At 45.2% G+C, this 16301-nt stretch overlaps 1 protein-coding gene across 5 annotated transcripts; it reads right to left on the bottom strand.

Annotated features, from left to right (window-relative positions):
- Positions 1 to 227: 227 nt before the first annotated feature.
- LOC310836187 (G-protein coupled receptor 83-like) lies at positions 228 to 14529 on the bottom strand (the record flags this gene model as incomplete). Of its 5 annotated transcripts, none has more annotated exons than XR_014559909.1 (7): positions 228 to 1306; positions 2380 to 2457; positions 3948 to 4036; positions 5768 to 6300; positions 7623 to 7756; positions 8901 to 9026; positions 13721 to 14321. XR_014559909.1 is itself a non-coding variant. In XM_083721091.1 (7 exons), 7 exons carry the CDS (start codon positions 14527 to 14529, stop codon positions 1273 to 1275), a joined length of 1377 nt encoding a protein of 458 aa, XP_083577217.1. In that variant the 3' UTR covers positions 228 to 1272. The 5 variants fall into 5 exon arrangements, 3 of the variants coding, with proteins under 3 accessions (XP_083577217.1, XP_083577215.1, XP_083577216.1); XR_014559910.1 differs by having other exon boundaries at positions 3948 to 4033; XM_083721091.1 differs by lacking the exon at positions 3948 to 4036 and adding an exon at positions 14412 to 14529 and having other exon boundaries at positions 5746 to 6300; positions 13721 to 14052.
- Positions 14530 to 16301: the final 1772 nt, after the last annotated feature.

Below are 16301 nucleotides of genomic sequence, written 5' to 3'. Positions count from 1 at the left end.
AGACAACAAGGACAAAAATTGACTGAGGGAGACTGGAATGTTGAGAGACAGGAGTGGAGAGTGTCTGGGCTGGTCTCAGGTTTGGGCCCTAAAATCTCAAGGTCAGAATCTGGGATGCTGCTAACCTGGGGACCAACTCTTTACAAAGGGAACTCAATGACATCAAAATAGCATCTAGAGTTTTGCGGATTGCACAACACACTAAGGAAGATAACGACACCAAAAAATTCAATTGCACATTTATTCACGATCCAATTAAAAACAATTTCACAATATTGATTAACTTGATCCAGTGATAACAGCTTTTCAGAGCCTGATTGTCATTTAGCAAGAGTCTTTAGATACAACATTTAGTAACCACTTCACAACTTCAGTAAATTCTTAATATGATGGATGGGCTTACAATCATAAGTTTGTAACACAACACAAATATATGCTCTGATCTATTCTTGAGGCTAAAACAAGAATATGCAGCAATGAATATTTCATGAGAAATATTTCTATGCATTGTTACCAACAAAAGCATGACGAAGGAAATCTATAGCATAAAATGTTTATATATTACTCCTTACCAAACACACACAAACCTTCACCTTGCACATATGCACGGTAACTAATTTATAAGAAAATAAATAACTATTACCAATAATTGGCTATCTTGTAGCAGCAAGAATCGTACATACAAAAGTGACCAAACAAAATAGCTTTGAAAGCGACAAGAGCAGTAGAGCTTTAAGCTAAAAGCAAGGGTGGTGTTTCACTCTAGACTCTAGCCTGGTCAATCGTAAAGAAGCAATCAATGCGCTCAGAGTGACCCACCTACACTGACTGTGTGCTGTTCCCTTGCCTCTTGGCACCCCCTAGGTAATCCTACCACCCCCAGGGAACCACTGATCTAAGATCTTCTAGACAAGAGCATCAGCTGGGGTGGGGTTCTAGCACTGGATCTACATTGATCATCTAAACATTATTAAAAATAACATTCTATAACATTTAATGGCAGTTTCTCTTTGCTGATGGCTTGCTGCTCTGCAGCACCCTCTGGTGTTACATTTCAATAATACTTTTAAAAGTTGTAAACGACAAGTGTAGATCCGCTGCTAGGTCTGTGGCATCAGCCCTCTGCTCACCTAATGAGAACTTGTGTGTTTCAATGCTGTTAAAGACACCTGATGGTAGGAGACAGCTGTGTTTTGAAAAAAGAAGATTGGGTTCTTAATTTTTTGGGAGTGTGGTGGCCAGTGTTGCAGCACTACAGAAGTGGTGGTGAGATCAATCGACATATCTGTGGTTTCCATTCCAGCACCTAAAGAAATAAAGAAAATTATGCACCTGATAAAGAGTTACATCTTTATGAGTTTGTTTTCCAGATTAGTTTGTATTTTACTAATTCTGTTAACAGATCTCTGAGAAGAGATACCCTGGATATGATTAAACTTGTGCACATGGTAAGATGGGACTCACCAAATTATATTATTTCATACTAACTGCAATTACTTTGGTTTTTTTTGGAACAGGAATAATATCTGGCGCATACTGGGAATATCATGGTCTTATAGCAATCAATTTCTGCTTCATGAGTGATAATGAATCATGTTTTGTTTGAACAGTTACTCATTTTCATACATTTAAAATGCCAGATTAGTGTTGCTAATTTGACTCACTCATTTGAAAAAGTAGCAAATTTCAACTGCAAATTTCTACCTGAGCTATTTATGAAGTGAATTTTACAGTGCCCAGAATTCTGTGATCTTTTGCAATGCCTTGCATTGGCTGGCTCTGAAATACTGGATTTCCCCCCTAATGTTCAAATCTTATTGTATTTTGTGTTCCATTCACAAAAATGTTCGTTCTACAAGTGACTCTTTAGAATCATGGAACTAACTCTTTATAGATATATATATATTGCACATTAAATATAATATTTAAAGTATGTTATGTATGTTACTGTGATTTCAAAATTTTGTCAGTTCTTTGTCAGTAAACCACTTGAACTGACTGCAAATCCTAGAGCTTGCAACAGGTCTCCCTGTACTGAACATGATTTGAACATCATCATCATCATCATTAATTGATTACCTGCCCTTCACTCTATGGTCCTAGGGCAGGTTGCAGCATAACAATACAACATTCAAAACTATTTAAAACAACATGAGGCAGTTGGGGACACCACCAGCAACCATTTCATCAGGTTGAAGCAGAGGGCAGAGCCACTTCACCAGCTCAGCTGAAGGACACTCTCCTTCTCTCCCTGAACTGTCTCCATCCCAGCTAGACTTTTTCTTTAAAAAAAAAGGTATTTTAGAACTAGTAACCCAAGTGTTGCTTTCCCTCCCTTCCTCTTCCTCTTCCCCAACCGCTTTTCCTTTTATGCTGTACCTTTTAGGCTGCAAGCCTGAGGGCAAGAGTTGTCTTATTACTGATCTTTGCAAACTATCCTGACGGGTCTTCTTTTGCCTGAAGAGTAAAGTAAAAATGCTTCAAACAAATATATAAGCATAAAACAACAGCCATTCTCGTTCCTGCAAACCAGACAGATGGAAGTAAAAAAAAAGGGGGGGGGAACCAAATAAGATTTCTTTCTCTGAAACTACTTTAATCTTATTTAGGAAAGGATGACAGTTAGCAAAAGTGATGAGCCACAGAGTAAGGTCTAACTTTCTGCAAGGGTTAACAGAAAACCATTGATCTATCCACAAACTTGTGTCTTCATCCAGCAAGGGAGCATATGTGCGCAAAGATAGTATGTGCAGAAGCACCACCTGGAGGTGGGTATAGGGCACACTAGTGTACCAAATACACAGCCCCTGGGGCTTCCATTTTTATTTTTATTTTTCAAAGTAAGTCTCTAGTCTACTAGAATGAAAGTTATAAAGCAAAATGTTTAGGTGCCCTTCTAAAAGATTTCTGTGAAGTGAGCCTGCCTGGTAGTGTTTTTAGCTGATGAGTAAAGTCAAGAGTTGTTACTGATGCGTGAGTTGTTTGGGCACCTAAAGAGCTGCTCTTTAGCTCTGCGCTTTCATCCACTTTTCCTGCCCTGGTCTCATTTCTTTCCCCAGTCCTTTGCTCGCTCTCTCTTCCCTGCCCTTCTTTTTTCCTAGAAAAACAGGATGCATCCTTTCTGCAGTGGATTCAGATACAGTACACCCTAGAAGATATTTCCTGCAAATACTATTACACACAATGAGTGCAAGTGAAGGTCCCTGAAATGGCAAAAGCAAAATGTGAAAACTTTGTCCAGAAAAAGGGCATAGGCTTATCTCCTACTATGCAGGAGCTGAAGTCCAGTCACTCTTAAAAATTCACTATATAGTTAACAAACAATAGAATAGTAAACATGTCTGCTCAGCAATAAGTCTCCGTGATCAATGGGACTTACTTTGATGTATGTACAGGGCATGGTTTAGGGTTGGCACTGGGAGAAAGCAGGGTTCTTGTACCTTTAACAGCTGTGTGGCAGGCAGCAATTCAACAGGTTAAGCACTTTCAAGCATGGAAATGCAATTATGGGGAAAATTCCAAATGCTCACATTTTTGTTGTTTATCATACACTTGTAGTGACTGGTTTATTTTGGGGCCTTCCAGTAGGCACACAAAACAGGGCACAAACTTGTATATGACATGTACCCCGTTTCATGAGCTAGTTGGATGATCCAAACTATCTACAGTGTAGCAGGCACAGAATATCCTGCTGGCAACTCCTGTGAATTTCAGGCTTGATGAAGAACCATGCATGTAAACAGGGGTGGCATCCATGGTTTCTTCTCCCCTATACATTAAGAAATAGAGGCTTCTTCCAGAATCAGAAATCACACTTACCAGCTGTTAAGGGAAAAGGATGAAGTGATAGATTCAGTCTCCCTGCACCCCTTCCAGATACAAACAACCAATCTCTTCTACAGCATTCTGAAGATGCCTCCATGCAGCCTAGATTACTGAACACACACCTTGTTGGTTCGAAGACCAGGTTTATCCTGAATTATGGGCATTCCATCATAACGTCGAGCATCAGTCAAATTCACCCTCTTGGTTCCTACTGAAATAAGTTGCCTGTTCACCAAAGATCTGTTTAGCATCCTGCCATTTAAGCACAGGCCAAAATTTGATAACTTGACAAAATTTGACAATGCAAAACTGGATTTCCTCTCCAAAGGAAAAATGTTCCATCTCCAAAGTATAGAAAGAACATGTTCCCAGGCCTCAACAAGGGAGGGTCTGCTGAAGGTCCCAATGTTTAAGAGGAAAAGATGCATGTAGGACCTTCTCATACCCACAAGTGTCCCACTTTAAACAGGGCATCCCAGATCACAGAAGTCAATTCTGGCTTCTGTTTGGATCCCGGAATGTCCTCTTTTTTTGGTTCAACACTCTGATGCAAGTACTCACACCAGAGCGCCAAACCTAAAGACACTCTGGCATCAGTCAGCAGGTTTGTGCCAGAGTGCTGGGCCAGAAGATGCTCTGGCATGATCCTGCTGATGATCCCCAGAGCACTGGACCAGAAGGTGTGCCTCTCCTGACTTCCCTATTTTGGGGACAAAAATGTTGGAGTGTATGCCTTCTCTCATCTCTCACAATCTCTCTCCTCCTGATGACCAAAATGTAAGCTGGATCCAAACCAGAGCTTTTTGCTTTTCAGGAGGGGTGAAACTATCCTTCTTTGGTCCAAAATGCACCAGTACTGCTTTTTGTGTGCATGCATTCCTGTGCGCAAATAATAGCCCAGGAAATACTTTCAAAACAGGTGGCAACTGAGGCACCACAAGCTGCGGTGAGGCAGTTGCCTCAGGTGGCATGCTGGGGGTCGCTAGGAGGGGTGGCAGATCTGGGCCCTGAGGAGCACACTGCTTGCAGACTCCTGCACTTGCTATCCTCATCACCACTATCCACCCACCTCCACTGCCTGTTGCTCTCTGGCCTCTTTTCTCCCCCTCCCCCTTCACTGTACAGGGGCTTCCCCCATGCCACCCCCAGGCACTTCATTTTCTGTTTTGCCTAAGGTGGCAAAACATCTGTAGCTGGGCCTGCAAGCGAGGCACTAAGGAAATACATTCTACATCAATTTACTGACTGGGACCTTCTAACCTGTGATTGAAAATGAAGTCTCAGTCCTAATGGTAGCTTCTGTGCCACAATCAGAAGTGCTTTGTGAGAATGATCCCTTTCTACTAGGCATGGCCAAACTTGGCCCTCCAGGTGTTTTGGGACTACAACTCCCATCATCCCTAGCCAACAGGACCAGTGGTCAGGGATGATGGGAATTGTAGTCCCAAAACATCTGGAGGGCCAAGTTTGGCCATGCCTGCCTTCTACCAAAATCACCACATCTTTCCTGGAGAGCTGCACCCTAAAGCTGTGCAAGAGTGTGTGCAAGATTTGTGCAAGAGTGCATTGACTAAGTTCAGGCCAAAAAACATTAATGCCTCTGTTTTTCAAATGCCTGAACAGTCCATGCATCTGTGTATGGAGCTGCTGATATCCCAGAGTTGTACTGGCTGGCTAGCTCCATACACAATGCTGTGGGAGCCCTCTGAACCAATTAATTCTCCCAGAGCAGCCTTCATCAGCCTGGTGCCCCCACAGTAGTTTTACCACACACTTCCCTTCAGCCCCAGGCAACACACTGAAAGGAGTTGTAGCCCAAAATATCTGGGGGGCACCAGGCTGATCCAGAGATGCATCTACCCATTATTATTGGCTGGACATTGGATATCTCTGTCCATACCAAATTCCTGTGGGATGCACCTCTTGTTTGCTGAAATGGTACCTTGCTTGCAGGGGCAATTCTCACTGCAGGTGTGCCTGAAAGGGGCCATTATTAACTGCAGGGTGTGATTTCCAGAGGCCCTCTTCCTCCAGCGCATACGCAGCAGGGACTTGAACTCCGAGCGGAAGTTCTCATTCAGCCAGCAGTAGATGAAAGGGTTGTAGCAGGTGCTGCTCATGGCGAACCAATGGAAAGCGAAGTAAATGATGTTGTTGCTCTGGATGGCCTTGCTAGACATGAGGACTAAGTAGCAATTTAACGGGAACCAGCAGACAGCGAAGACCAGCACGACCACCATCAGCATCTTCAGAGTCATCTTCTTCTTCCTCTGGTGAGCATAGTACTGCTCCATGGTCACATCACCAATGGCGTTCCGCATCCAGATTTTCTTGGCAACCACAGTGTAAGCGATGGAGATTACCGACAGGGGCAGGAGATACAGGAGAAAGAAGGTGGTCAAATCCAGGTACTTCCAATAAAGATCTTTTGGAGGGGGGAAGCTTGGGAGGCAGACCACACGAATCGTTCTGTTTCTGGAATACAGAAGAACAAATTCCTCCATGAAGAGTAGACAATACTGATGGGAGTTGTAGCCCAAATCATCAGGAGGCCACCAGACTGGTGTAGACTAGGCAAGCTAGGCCCATGTTCACACCATCCATTTTAAGTGCTATGATACTACTACAACCATTCATGGCTTCCCCCAGAGAATTCTGGGAGCTGCAGTTTGTTAACAGAGGTATTAAGAGGTTTCAGGCAAAAGGTGAGAAACAGGTTTCCATCTTGCATGGGATAAGTTGGGCTAGACAGACAGAACAGCCCTCTCATCCCAAACCTGTTGGAGTTGCGGGGGGACGGAGATGGATTGTGTGATAAATCTAGCATCATATAACCACCATGTTTAACCCTAATGAATGCATGAAGGGGTTAACACCATAAAGTAAGCTGCGCTGCCAGGCTTTACTAGGTCACATCTCCTCACCTTGGGAGGAAGGGTTACCAAACTCTCTGTTCTCTTCTCTTCCACTATGAGAACCCTACCAGTAAGGTGGCCTAATTTGGATGTTCCAAGCCTAGATTGCGTTGCTTAAGCAAGCCATTTTTTGTGTTTTATACAAATAGTTATTGATAAATATTTGCCAATTTTGAAGTAAATCGTACTGCTGGTCTTTTCTTGCTGCTGGTGGAATATGGCATTCTGAAGAGTTTGTAAGGAAGCCATTTTTAACTTACCAAATGTGTGGTCTCTTTCTAAGCTAAGGGGAAGTGGGGAACTTTGGAAGCAACTTAGAAGGGTTTTTTTTAAAGTTCTATCAGCCTTTGTATGGAGGGAGGGAAGCGGTTCTGGGGAACACCAAGGCCACCTTCACAACATAACATTTAAAACAGTCATGGCTTCCCCCGGAGAATCCCGGGAGCTGTAATTTTGTTTTGTTTTGTTTTAGGGCACTGAGTATTGTTAGGAAACCCTTTATTCCCTTCACAGAGCTACAGTACCAGAGTTCCTTGGTTAAACCACTCTGAGAACTGCAATTCTGTGAGGGGAATAGGGGCCTCATCACAACTCTTAGCACCCTTAAACAAACTCCAAGTCCCATAAATCTTTAGGGAAAGCTGTGGCTGTTTAAGTGGTATCACAGTGCTTTAAAGGTATGGTTTGAATGTTTCCCAAGTAGAGCATGGACACCTAAAGAAGCAGCTAAAAGACAGCAGCAGCATTGTCAGAGCTGAACCCTTCAAATAAATTTCCTCTGTAGTACCTTCCCATCTCTCCAGGCATCATTTGTAATATTTGCAGCGACAAATAATGCAGCGGGTGCCCCTTTTAATGATGTGTCTTTTTTATTCCTCTTACCCCATAGAAAGCCACATCAGCTTCTGGTAGATGGCATGGGGCAGGGAGAAACAGCTTGCCATTAACCAGATGACAGCAATGCAGATCCTTCCTTTCACAATGGACATTCGAGGCCTCAGTGGATGCACGATGACCTAAGGAAGTCACAGAATGAATAAGGTTGTAAATCCTCATACAGTGGTACCTCGGGTTACATACGCTTCAGGTTACAGACGCTTCAGGTTACAGACTCCGCTAACCCAGAAATAGCACCTCGGGTTAAGAACTTTGCTTCAGGATGAGAACCAAAATCGTGCTCCGGCAGCGCAGTGGCAGCGGGAGGCCCCATTAGCTAAAGTGGTGCTTCAGGTTAAGAACAGTTTCAGGTTAAGAACAGACCTCCGGAATGAATTAAGTACTTAACCCGAGGTACCACTGTACAGACCTTGACTCACAAACATATTCCTATGTCTTATGGAGATCAATAGGACTCAACCTCATGTAATAAAGTGGGCTGAGTCAAAACAGAGGTGAAAAGAGGCTTTATTTGTTTTTGCAAAAGGTCTTGCAAGCTGCTGAAAATGGTCTCTGCAACTGAGGTGGCAGGGTTATTGCAGATATGGGCACAAGTGCTTCTCCCTTTCAGAGTATGGGTGATGTTTACTTGCTCCCACTTTGAATTTGCTTAGTATATTATTTCATGAACATAAGGACAAATGAAGAGCCTGCTAGATCAGGGCCATGGCTCATCTGTTCCAGCATCCGGTTATCTTACTAGCTACCCAGATACCAGTGGGAAACCCACAAGCAGGATTTGAGCACAGGAGCGGCTCTCTGTTCCAGCTCTATCAAGTAGCATTCAGAAGCATTGCTGCCTCTGACGGTGGAGCCATGAATTTGTCTAATCCTCTTTTTAAGCAATCAAGGTTGGTAGCCATTATTGGTCAAATCTGAGGCCCATTTAAAAAACAACAACAACATAAGCCCATTCCAGCCAGTGTTATGTTTGAAAGACATTCTCGGGAAACACCAGAAAAACTGGCTGTCAGCTGATATGTGAAAATGCCTTTATACACTTGTCTTGGAAGGCCAGCACAGGCTGACATCGACTGTTCCAGTGTCCCACCCACCTGCCCAAGCAACGTTCAGTGCTCCTTCTTACCTGCCATTAGCAGGCCATTCTGTTTCTCCCAGCTTTTAAATTGCATTATTAATTCTGATTGTGGAATCTGCATTCTCTTGGTGCAGATTTCGTATTCTCTTTGTAAAGTATTGGGATTTTAAAAAACGATACTCTACCTGATGGCGGTCCAGAGCAATAGCTGTCAGAGTCAGCACAGACACATGGACAGAGCAATACTGAACGAACCGGCTCACGTGGCACATCTGCTTTCCAAAAACCCAGGTTCTGCTAACAAATCGGACCTAGAAAAGTATAGCAGGCAGTTTGTAAATCATCCCAAATGTGGATTAAAGTGAAGGGGTTTCCCCCCCTCCCCCAAACAGGAGCTTAATATCATAACTGATCATTCAGATATCGTAAATGGGTTGCTGGCAAAATGTTTTTTCACATTATCAGAATCTTACTAGAAAGGGCAAACCTGGATTATTATTATTTTTTTGGAGGGGGTAATAGAGACACCATGTGGGTGTACAAAATATTTGCATATCTGAAGACACATCCCACAGTAGACACCCATGTGGAAGCCCTCCTAGTTGTTTACTTGTATGTATGTTTGTTTGTTTTATTGCATCTATATCCCACCTTTTCCTCCAGTGAGCTCCAGGGGCTTTCAGAGGCCTCCTGCTCATTTAATCTCCAAAGCAACCCCGTGTGGTAGGTTAGGCTGATAGGCAGTGTGACTAGCCCCCAAGGTTACCCAGTGAAAGCTTCATGGCTGAGTGGAGATTTGAACCCAGGTCTTAGCCTCAAACTCTAGCCACTTCGTCAGACCAAGGAACATAGGATTCATAGTTCCTCTTCATTATACCCTTACAAGAGTGAGATAGATTGGCAGACAGGTGAACCTGTCATACAACCCCTCATCAACACACACACACCAGATGCAAATTTGAAAACGAGTTACCAAAGCTTCCCTTTTAGGGTACAATTCCCATTGAACTGCATGAATTGTTGTAAACAAGGGCAGAAGACTTTCATCACACCAACCAAGGCCAGCCCAAGACTTCTGGGCACCTCAAATGAAGTACAAAACAGCCAGGGAAGAAGGGATAAGTGAAGATCTACATCAGGAACAAGAGGGGAATAAAGATCAGCATTGGGATCTGCTGCCCCTGGGGATTCTGCCACCTGAGGCAGTCACCTCACTTTGACTCATGGGTGGACTGGCCCTGAGGCCAATTGTAAAAGTGTCTGTGAGGAAATGGGGCCACAATCCATTTGGGATGGTACAAGAGATTTCCCCAGTGGATTGTACACTGTGTTTTCAAAACATTTCCCAAACTAACATTACTTTGGGAGATGTGGGGGGATGACCAGTTTCTTCTGTTCGGTCAGGAGCTGTTTCAGGAGCTGTCAGAGAAGAGTTATCTATCTGCACACCTCTCCAAGCCCAGTATCAAGCTAAAGTACTTTAAGTAAGGAGAGTGGGTGGTGGTGAATATGTGATTTAGGGTTAGATTTGCAGTTGATATCAGACACGTGCCTTCACTGTACTCTCTTTGGTGCCTGCTGAAGACATTCTTATTTAGACAAGCCTATCCAGATGATTAGAAAGTTTTAATTTGTTTTAATTTATTCTGTAGTGGTTTAAATTTTTTATATATTTTAAATTATGGATGAAGTCAGACCATTGGTCCATCCTCCTCAGTACTGTATACATAGACCAGCAGTGGATCTCCAGGTTTCCAGAGATAGTCTCTCCTCCCCTTACCTGGCCATGCTGGGGACGGAACCTGGGAACGTCTGCTTGCAAGGAAGATGCTTTACCTGGAGCAACAGTCCTTCAATCTCTCCCACCTAACCTACCTCACAGGTTTGTTGTGAGGATTATTTTTTAAAAGGAAAGGGGGGGGACTTATGTATGTTACCCTCTGCTCTATGGAGGAAGTGTGGGATAACTACATCATTACTGAAAACTGATTGAAAGAACTGAGCACCATTTTTGTTGCACTGAGAAGGGACAGGAAGTTCCTTCATTTACAAGAGACGTGAATGGTATACATTCTCCTTTGCCCCAATACGGTGGGGGGGGGGAGTTTTAACTTTGTACACAAATGGTGGTGGTCCAGTAGAGAACAGAGCAAGTCCCTGCTGGATCAGGAACAAAAACTCCAAATGCTTATTACCAGAAGAGAAATAAGGCCAGCCAGTGCTGGTGCAGCGGTTTGAGTGCTGCACTAAGACCTGGGAGACCAGGGTTCGAATCCCCACTCTGCCATGAAGCTCACTAGATGTGACCTTGAGCCAGTCACTTTCTTTTGGCTTAACCTACCTCACAGGGTCGTTCCAAGGATAGCATGGAAAGGAATGATGGCATTTATGCTACCTTGAGCTCCTTGGGAGGAAAGTTGGGGGGGGAATGTAAATAAATAAATAAATAATAAATAAACACCTTCCCTCTTATTCCCCTGTGAAATCATACTCTCGCACAGTTGGAGGCTGTACATGACTATACACGGCATTCCAAAATAATAGCATTTGCAGAAGTTTAAAAGGTTTAAAATACACAGAAGCTTAAGCACACCCTAGAAATGCACTTTGGTAATTTTAGACTCAGGACTTAATGGTCATATGATGGGTGGGTGGCTTTTTAAATGTGCATAACTTCACTCACACCAAACATGTGGCAAGGCAGTCCAACTGCATCTGCTCTCCTCCCCCCCCCCCCCAATTCTGCTGAGCAGGACCCAGGGCTTCTGCTCCAAAGTCCTGCCCTGATGGCTCTATAAACCAAGGCATTCTGACACACTGTGCTAGTGTGGAGAGGTCCTTTTGTGGGTCAGGAATTGGTTAAGTCACAGGAAGCAAAGAGCAGGAATAGATAACAGTTCTCTGAATGAAGAGAAGGAGAAAGCAGAGTCCCCAATGATCCCCACAGAGTACCGTGTTCAGTTCTGGTTGCCTCAACTCAAAAAGGATATTGTAGAGTTGGAAAAGGGTTCAGAAAAAGAGCAACTAGAATGATCATGCAGATGGAGAGTTAGGGACTTTTTCATTTAGAGAAAAGGTGAGGAAGAGGCGACATGATAGAAGTTTATAAAACTACACATGGCATGGAGAAAGTAACGATTTTCTCCCTCTCTCATCATAATGCTAAAACTCGTGGACACCCAAAAAAGCTGAACATTGGCAGATTCAGGCCAGATAATTCACTCAGCACATAGTGAAACTGTGGAACTCTCTCCCACAGGAGGCAGTGATGGCCCCCAACATGGATATCTTTAGAAAAGGATTAGACAAATTCATGGAGGACTACCAATGGCTACTACGGTAACTATCAGTGGCCATGCTCTGCCACCGCAGTCAGAGGCAGCAATGCTTCTGAATACCAGTTGCTGGAAACCACAAGAGGGAAGAGTTTGCTCTTGTGCTCAACTCCTGCTTGCATGTTTCCCAAGGAGGAAACTGATTGGTCACTTTGAGAACAGGATGTTGGACTAGATAGGCAAGCTGTTCTTATGTTCTTAAAGACAGACACACTGTGCCCAGCCAGCAGATAAAACTACAGCAGGAAGTTGAAATCCAGTGCACACATACCAACAACCTGCACACATTGTAAGAAATTGAGAACCATAGCCAGAACTAGACAGCCAGTGTTGGTAAGGTTGTTAGCGTCCTGGACTAGGACTTGGGAGACCTGGGCTAGGACTTTGGGGGCCAGTCACTGTCTCTCAGCCTAACCTACCTCACAGGGTTGCTATGAGGATAAAATGGGAAGACGGCCGTCCACACATTGGGCTACTTGGAGGAAAGGTACGATATAAATATAGTAAGTAAATAAACTTAATAGGAGCCTGCTAGAGCTTAGTTCTCAAAAAGTGGCATAGTTGTGAAGGATAGGAGGTGCGAGGGTCCTGAGGGGGATTGTTATTTTATTATTTTCTTTTTAAAATGTAGTTTGCTGTTCACTCCTTGTTGAATAACCCTAGAGCCAGTGTTTCCCAAACTTGGGTCTCCATCTGTTTCTGGACTACAATTTCCATATTCCCTGCTAGCTAGGGATAATGGGAGTTGTAGTCCAAAAACAGTTGAAGACCCAAGTTTGAGAAACACTGGACTAGACAGTTCTCCTTTAGCTTCTGGGATTGGGGTAGGGCTTTTTGAAGAGGGGTACGAGCGAGCCCCCAAAGGCTTTCAAAGAAGGAAACTGACTCTTGGTTAGGATAGAGGTATGCCTCCCCCCCCGCCTCCTGTCAGTCTATTCCTGCAAAAACAGCAAAGACAAACAAAAGTTTATGCCTGTTCAGTACATTCATCAGCTTTAAGGTGCTGCAATACTTTCTGATAAACTTGTTTAACCTTGAGACTTAAATTGGAGCAATTGCACAGACAGATAACAACTATTGATTAACTCTTATATGCTTTACATGGTGTGCAGAGCTTTTTGCTGGAGGCTGGCACCAGCACAGAGATTCAGTGTGCAGTTTGGAGCAGCCACTTGGAAAGAGGAGGGAAGGCACTCTGCATACCATCAGGGGAACTCTTGCCCCTGTTATTTTGTCTCCTGTCTTGGGACTGAGCCCTGTTTGGGAGCCAACACAATGCTAAATGCTGTGGGCTAGCGATTCTAAGACCTGATGACCCAACTGCTGCTAGCTTGTTCAGATTTATATCTACCCAATTTAGATTTAGATCTTCCCAAGGAGCAACATCATGGTGAGGGGGAAACCAGCCTGGTCTCATCCATCCACTGGAGAAGATGCAGCTGGTGTTGCCCTTCCCTGCCAGACTGAATACTTATAAGAACTTTGCAACTCAGAGCTAGCCTCTGGATTGGAGGTTTCCCCCCCTCTTCCCTCCCAATCCCTTTTCCTTTTCTGCTATGCCCTTTATGATTCTAAGCCTGCAGCCAGGAGCTACATAACTTATTCTTGCTCACTGCAACTTGCTGTTTGGGTGAGTAGGGGAGCGTTCCCTTCCAGTGACCATTTCTTACCAAAGTGAAGGGCGTGTTCAGGGTGGTGATCATGATGTCCGCCACGGCCAGGTTGGCGATGAAGAGGCTGGTGGCCGTGTGCATCTTCTTGTTCTTCACCACCACGTGGCAGACCAGCAGATTCCCGAAGAGCGAGATGCAGATGATGACCGAGTAGGCCATGATGAGCAGCGTTCTCACCCTGCTGCTCTGGGACGCCCCTTCGTAGCGCGCGCCGCTGTCGAAACCGTCTAGGTCGTCCACGTCCCAGTCGTCTAGGGAGAAGGAGCTCTCGTTGTCGAAGCCCTCGAAGTCTGAAAACAAGTCTTCGCTGCTGTTCTCGCTCTCGGCATCTTGGCTGCGGAAAAAGGGATTTGAGAGGAAGAGAGGCGGAGGCAGCCAGAAGGGCCGCTGCCGGCTCATAGTTGGTCAGAAGCCAAGGGTCTTGCAGCGCCCATTGGATTCGGATCTAAGCTTTCTTGCGAGGGGTCCGGAAAGTTGCGAGCCAACTGTTGCCAGCTGCGTCCCGGCTGCGGCTACGGAGGCAGAGGGAGCCGCCGGGACGTTGGACAGCCTCTGCCTGCCTGCCTTATATCTGCTTTCTCTCTCCCCCCACCCGGTCGGAGATGGGCTGTTACCCCTGCTTAAAAGTACCCCCACCACGCTCTGCTCCTCCCTCTGTCCGCCACGCGCGCCCAGAGTCTTGCTGTACCTGGCCGCGCAACGAAGCCGTCAACAGTCAAGGAATGGGGACTAGGAGTGGGGGGGGGCTGACTGTCCCCTCCCTCCCTCCCATTTCCCTTCTGGAGGCGAGGCGGCGACGATTGCATTGAAAGAGGAGGAGGAGGAGGAGGAGGAGTCGCTCGGCCAGAGAGAGAGAGAGACAGAGACTCATCCAGCTGAATGCTCCACGCGAGGAGCGAAGAAGAAAGTGGAATAAAGACCTGTTGAGTTGGAAGGATCGTCTGGCCCCAACCCCCTGCAATGCAGCTGTCCCATACGGGGGTCAAAACTGCAACGTCTTTGTTTTATTTCATTCTTACGTTCGCATAGCCGCCTTTTCTTCCGAGGAGCTCAAAGTGGCGGCGCCGTTCTCTTCCCATTTTATCCTCACGAGAGACCCAGTCCAAGTGGATCAGGCGGACAGTCCCTCCAGCCCAGCATCCTGTTCTCACAGGGGCAAACCAGATGCCTGTGGGAAACCTGGGCACCCCAGCAGCCCTCTCCCCTCCTGTGGTTTCCAGCAACTGGCATTCAGGAACATTGCTGTCTGCCACTATCAACACAACAACCCTCTGGTCTATGTCAGACCGAGAGTGGGTGACTGGCCGAAGATGAGGTTCATGGCCAGGCAGGGATTCGAACCATGGCCTCCCTGGCCCTAGTCTGACACCCTAAACACTATACCACACTGCCTTAATTGCCATATCCCCTGACTCTCGCTCAGAGACTCTGTCTCTGATGAGACAGTGAATGCCATTCATATAGAAGAGGCTGCCACCCAGACATATTTTATATACCAGAGGAGGTCTGACCTTTGGGAGGAGTGCAGAAAGAAGAAACTCTGTGGTGTACCTGCATCAGCACAACCTGACACCTTCATCTGCCCCAGCTGCAACAAAACATGTCTCTCCAGCCAGAGCAGGAGCTTAAACCTTCCAACAGTTTGACTTCATCTCCAACAGTTTGACTTCATCTTCCACTGTCTCCAGAGACAGACAGTCTACACCTCCTTTCCCTCCTAAGATCTCAAGGTTGGGTACATGGTTCTCCCCTTCCTCATTTAATCACCACAACAAACCCTCTAAAGTTGGGGGGAATTGACTGCTCCAAGGTCACCCAGCAAACTTCATGGTCAAGTGGGAATTCAAACCCTGATGCTCTACCTGCTGTAACCTTATTCTGCACTGGTTCTCTCCCTCCTTCTTTCCAAAGTCACTGAGAGTTCTGGAGGGCAAAGGCTGCAACCTCTTTTGCTCCTCTGTTAGGTGTCCCCTTCCTGGAGCCTTCCTCCTTTCTTCTCCGTCTCCAAATAGACCTTTTGCCCCTGATAATTCAGGGGGCAAACTGAGTAAGTGGGGAGAGAGCACCCTTAGCTGGGAAGGTTGGCAGACAGCTTAAGCTGTGGGCGGGGAGGAACACAGATGACTGAAAGAGGCACCTACAGGACAGCTATTTGACAATCCAAATAATCAAAGGGATGGAGCAATTCCCCAAGAGGAAAGGTTGCAGTGTTTGAGACTTTTCAGTTTAGAGAAAGGGTACGTAAGAAGCGACAGGATAGACGTTTATAAATTTATGCATGTCCTGGAGAAAGTGGATAGAGAAAAGCAATGAAGGGTACAGGTAAGTAAAAGAAAATAAAAAGCAAAGATTGTTCAGGTGGGAAACATACAATATTGATGTAACAGGAAGCAGAAAACCATTTACTTACTTATTTACTTACTAAATTTATATTCTGCCTTTCATCCAAGGATCACAGGGCAGTTTACAGAATGAAAACACAAAAATATGAAATAGTACAAACAAAACAATAACTACCTCCTGTTTAAGGAGCCAAAGACCTGGGAGAAGAGGAACGTTTTCACCTGGCACCTAAATA

Source organism: Podarcis gaigeae, assembly GCF_964106915.1.
Source record: "Podarcis gaigeae genome assembly, chromosome: Z".
Lineage (NCBI taxonomy): Eukaryota > Metazoa > Chordata > Lepidosauria > Squamata > Lacertidae > Podarcis > Podarcis gaigeae.
The sequence above is the reverse complement of the archived record's forward strand: the minus strand, read 5'-3'. Positions and strand labels throughout refer to the sequence as shown.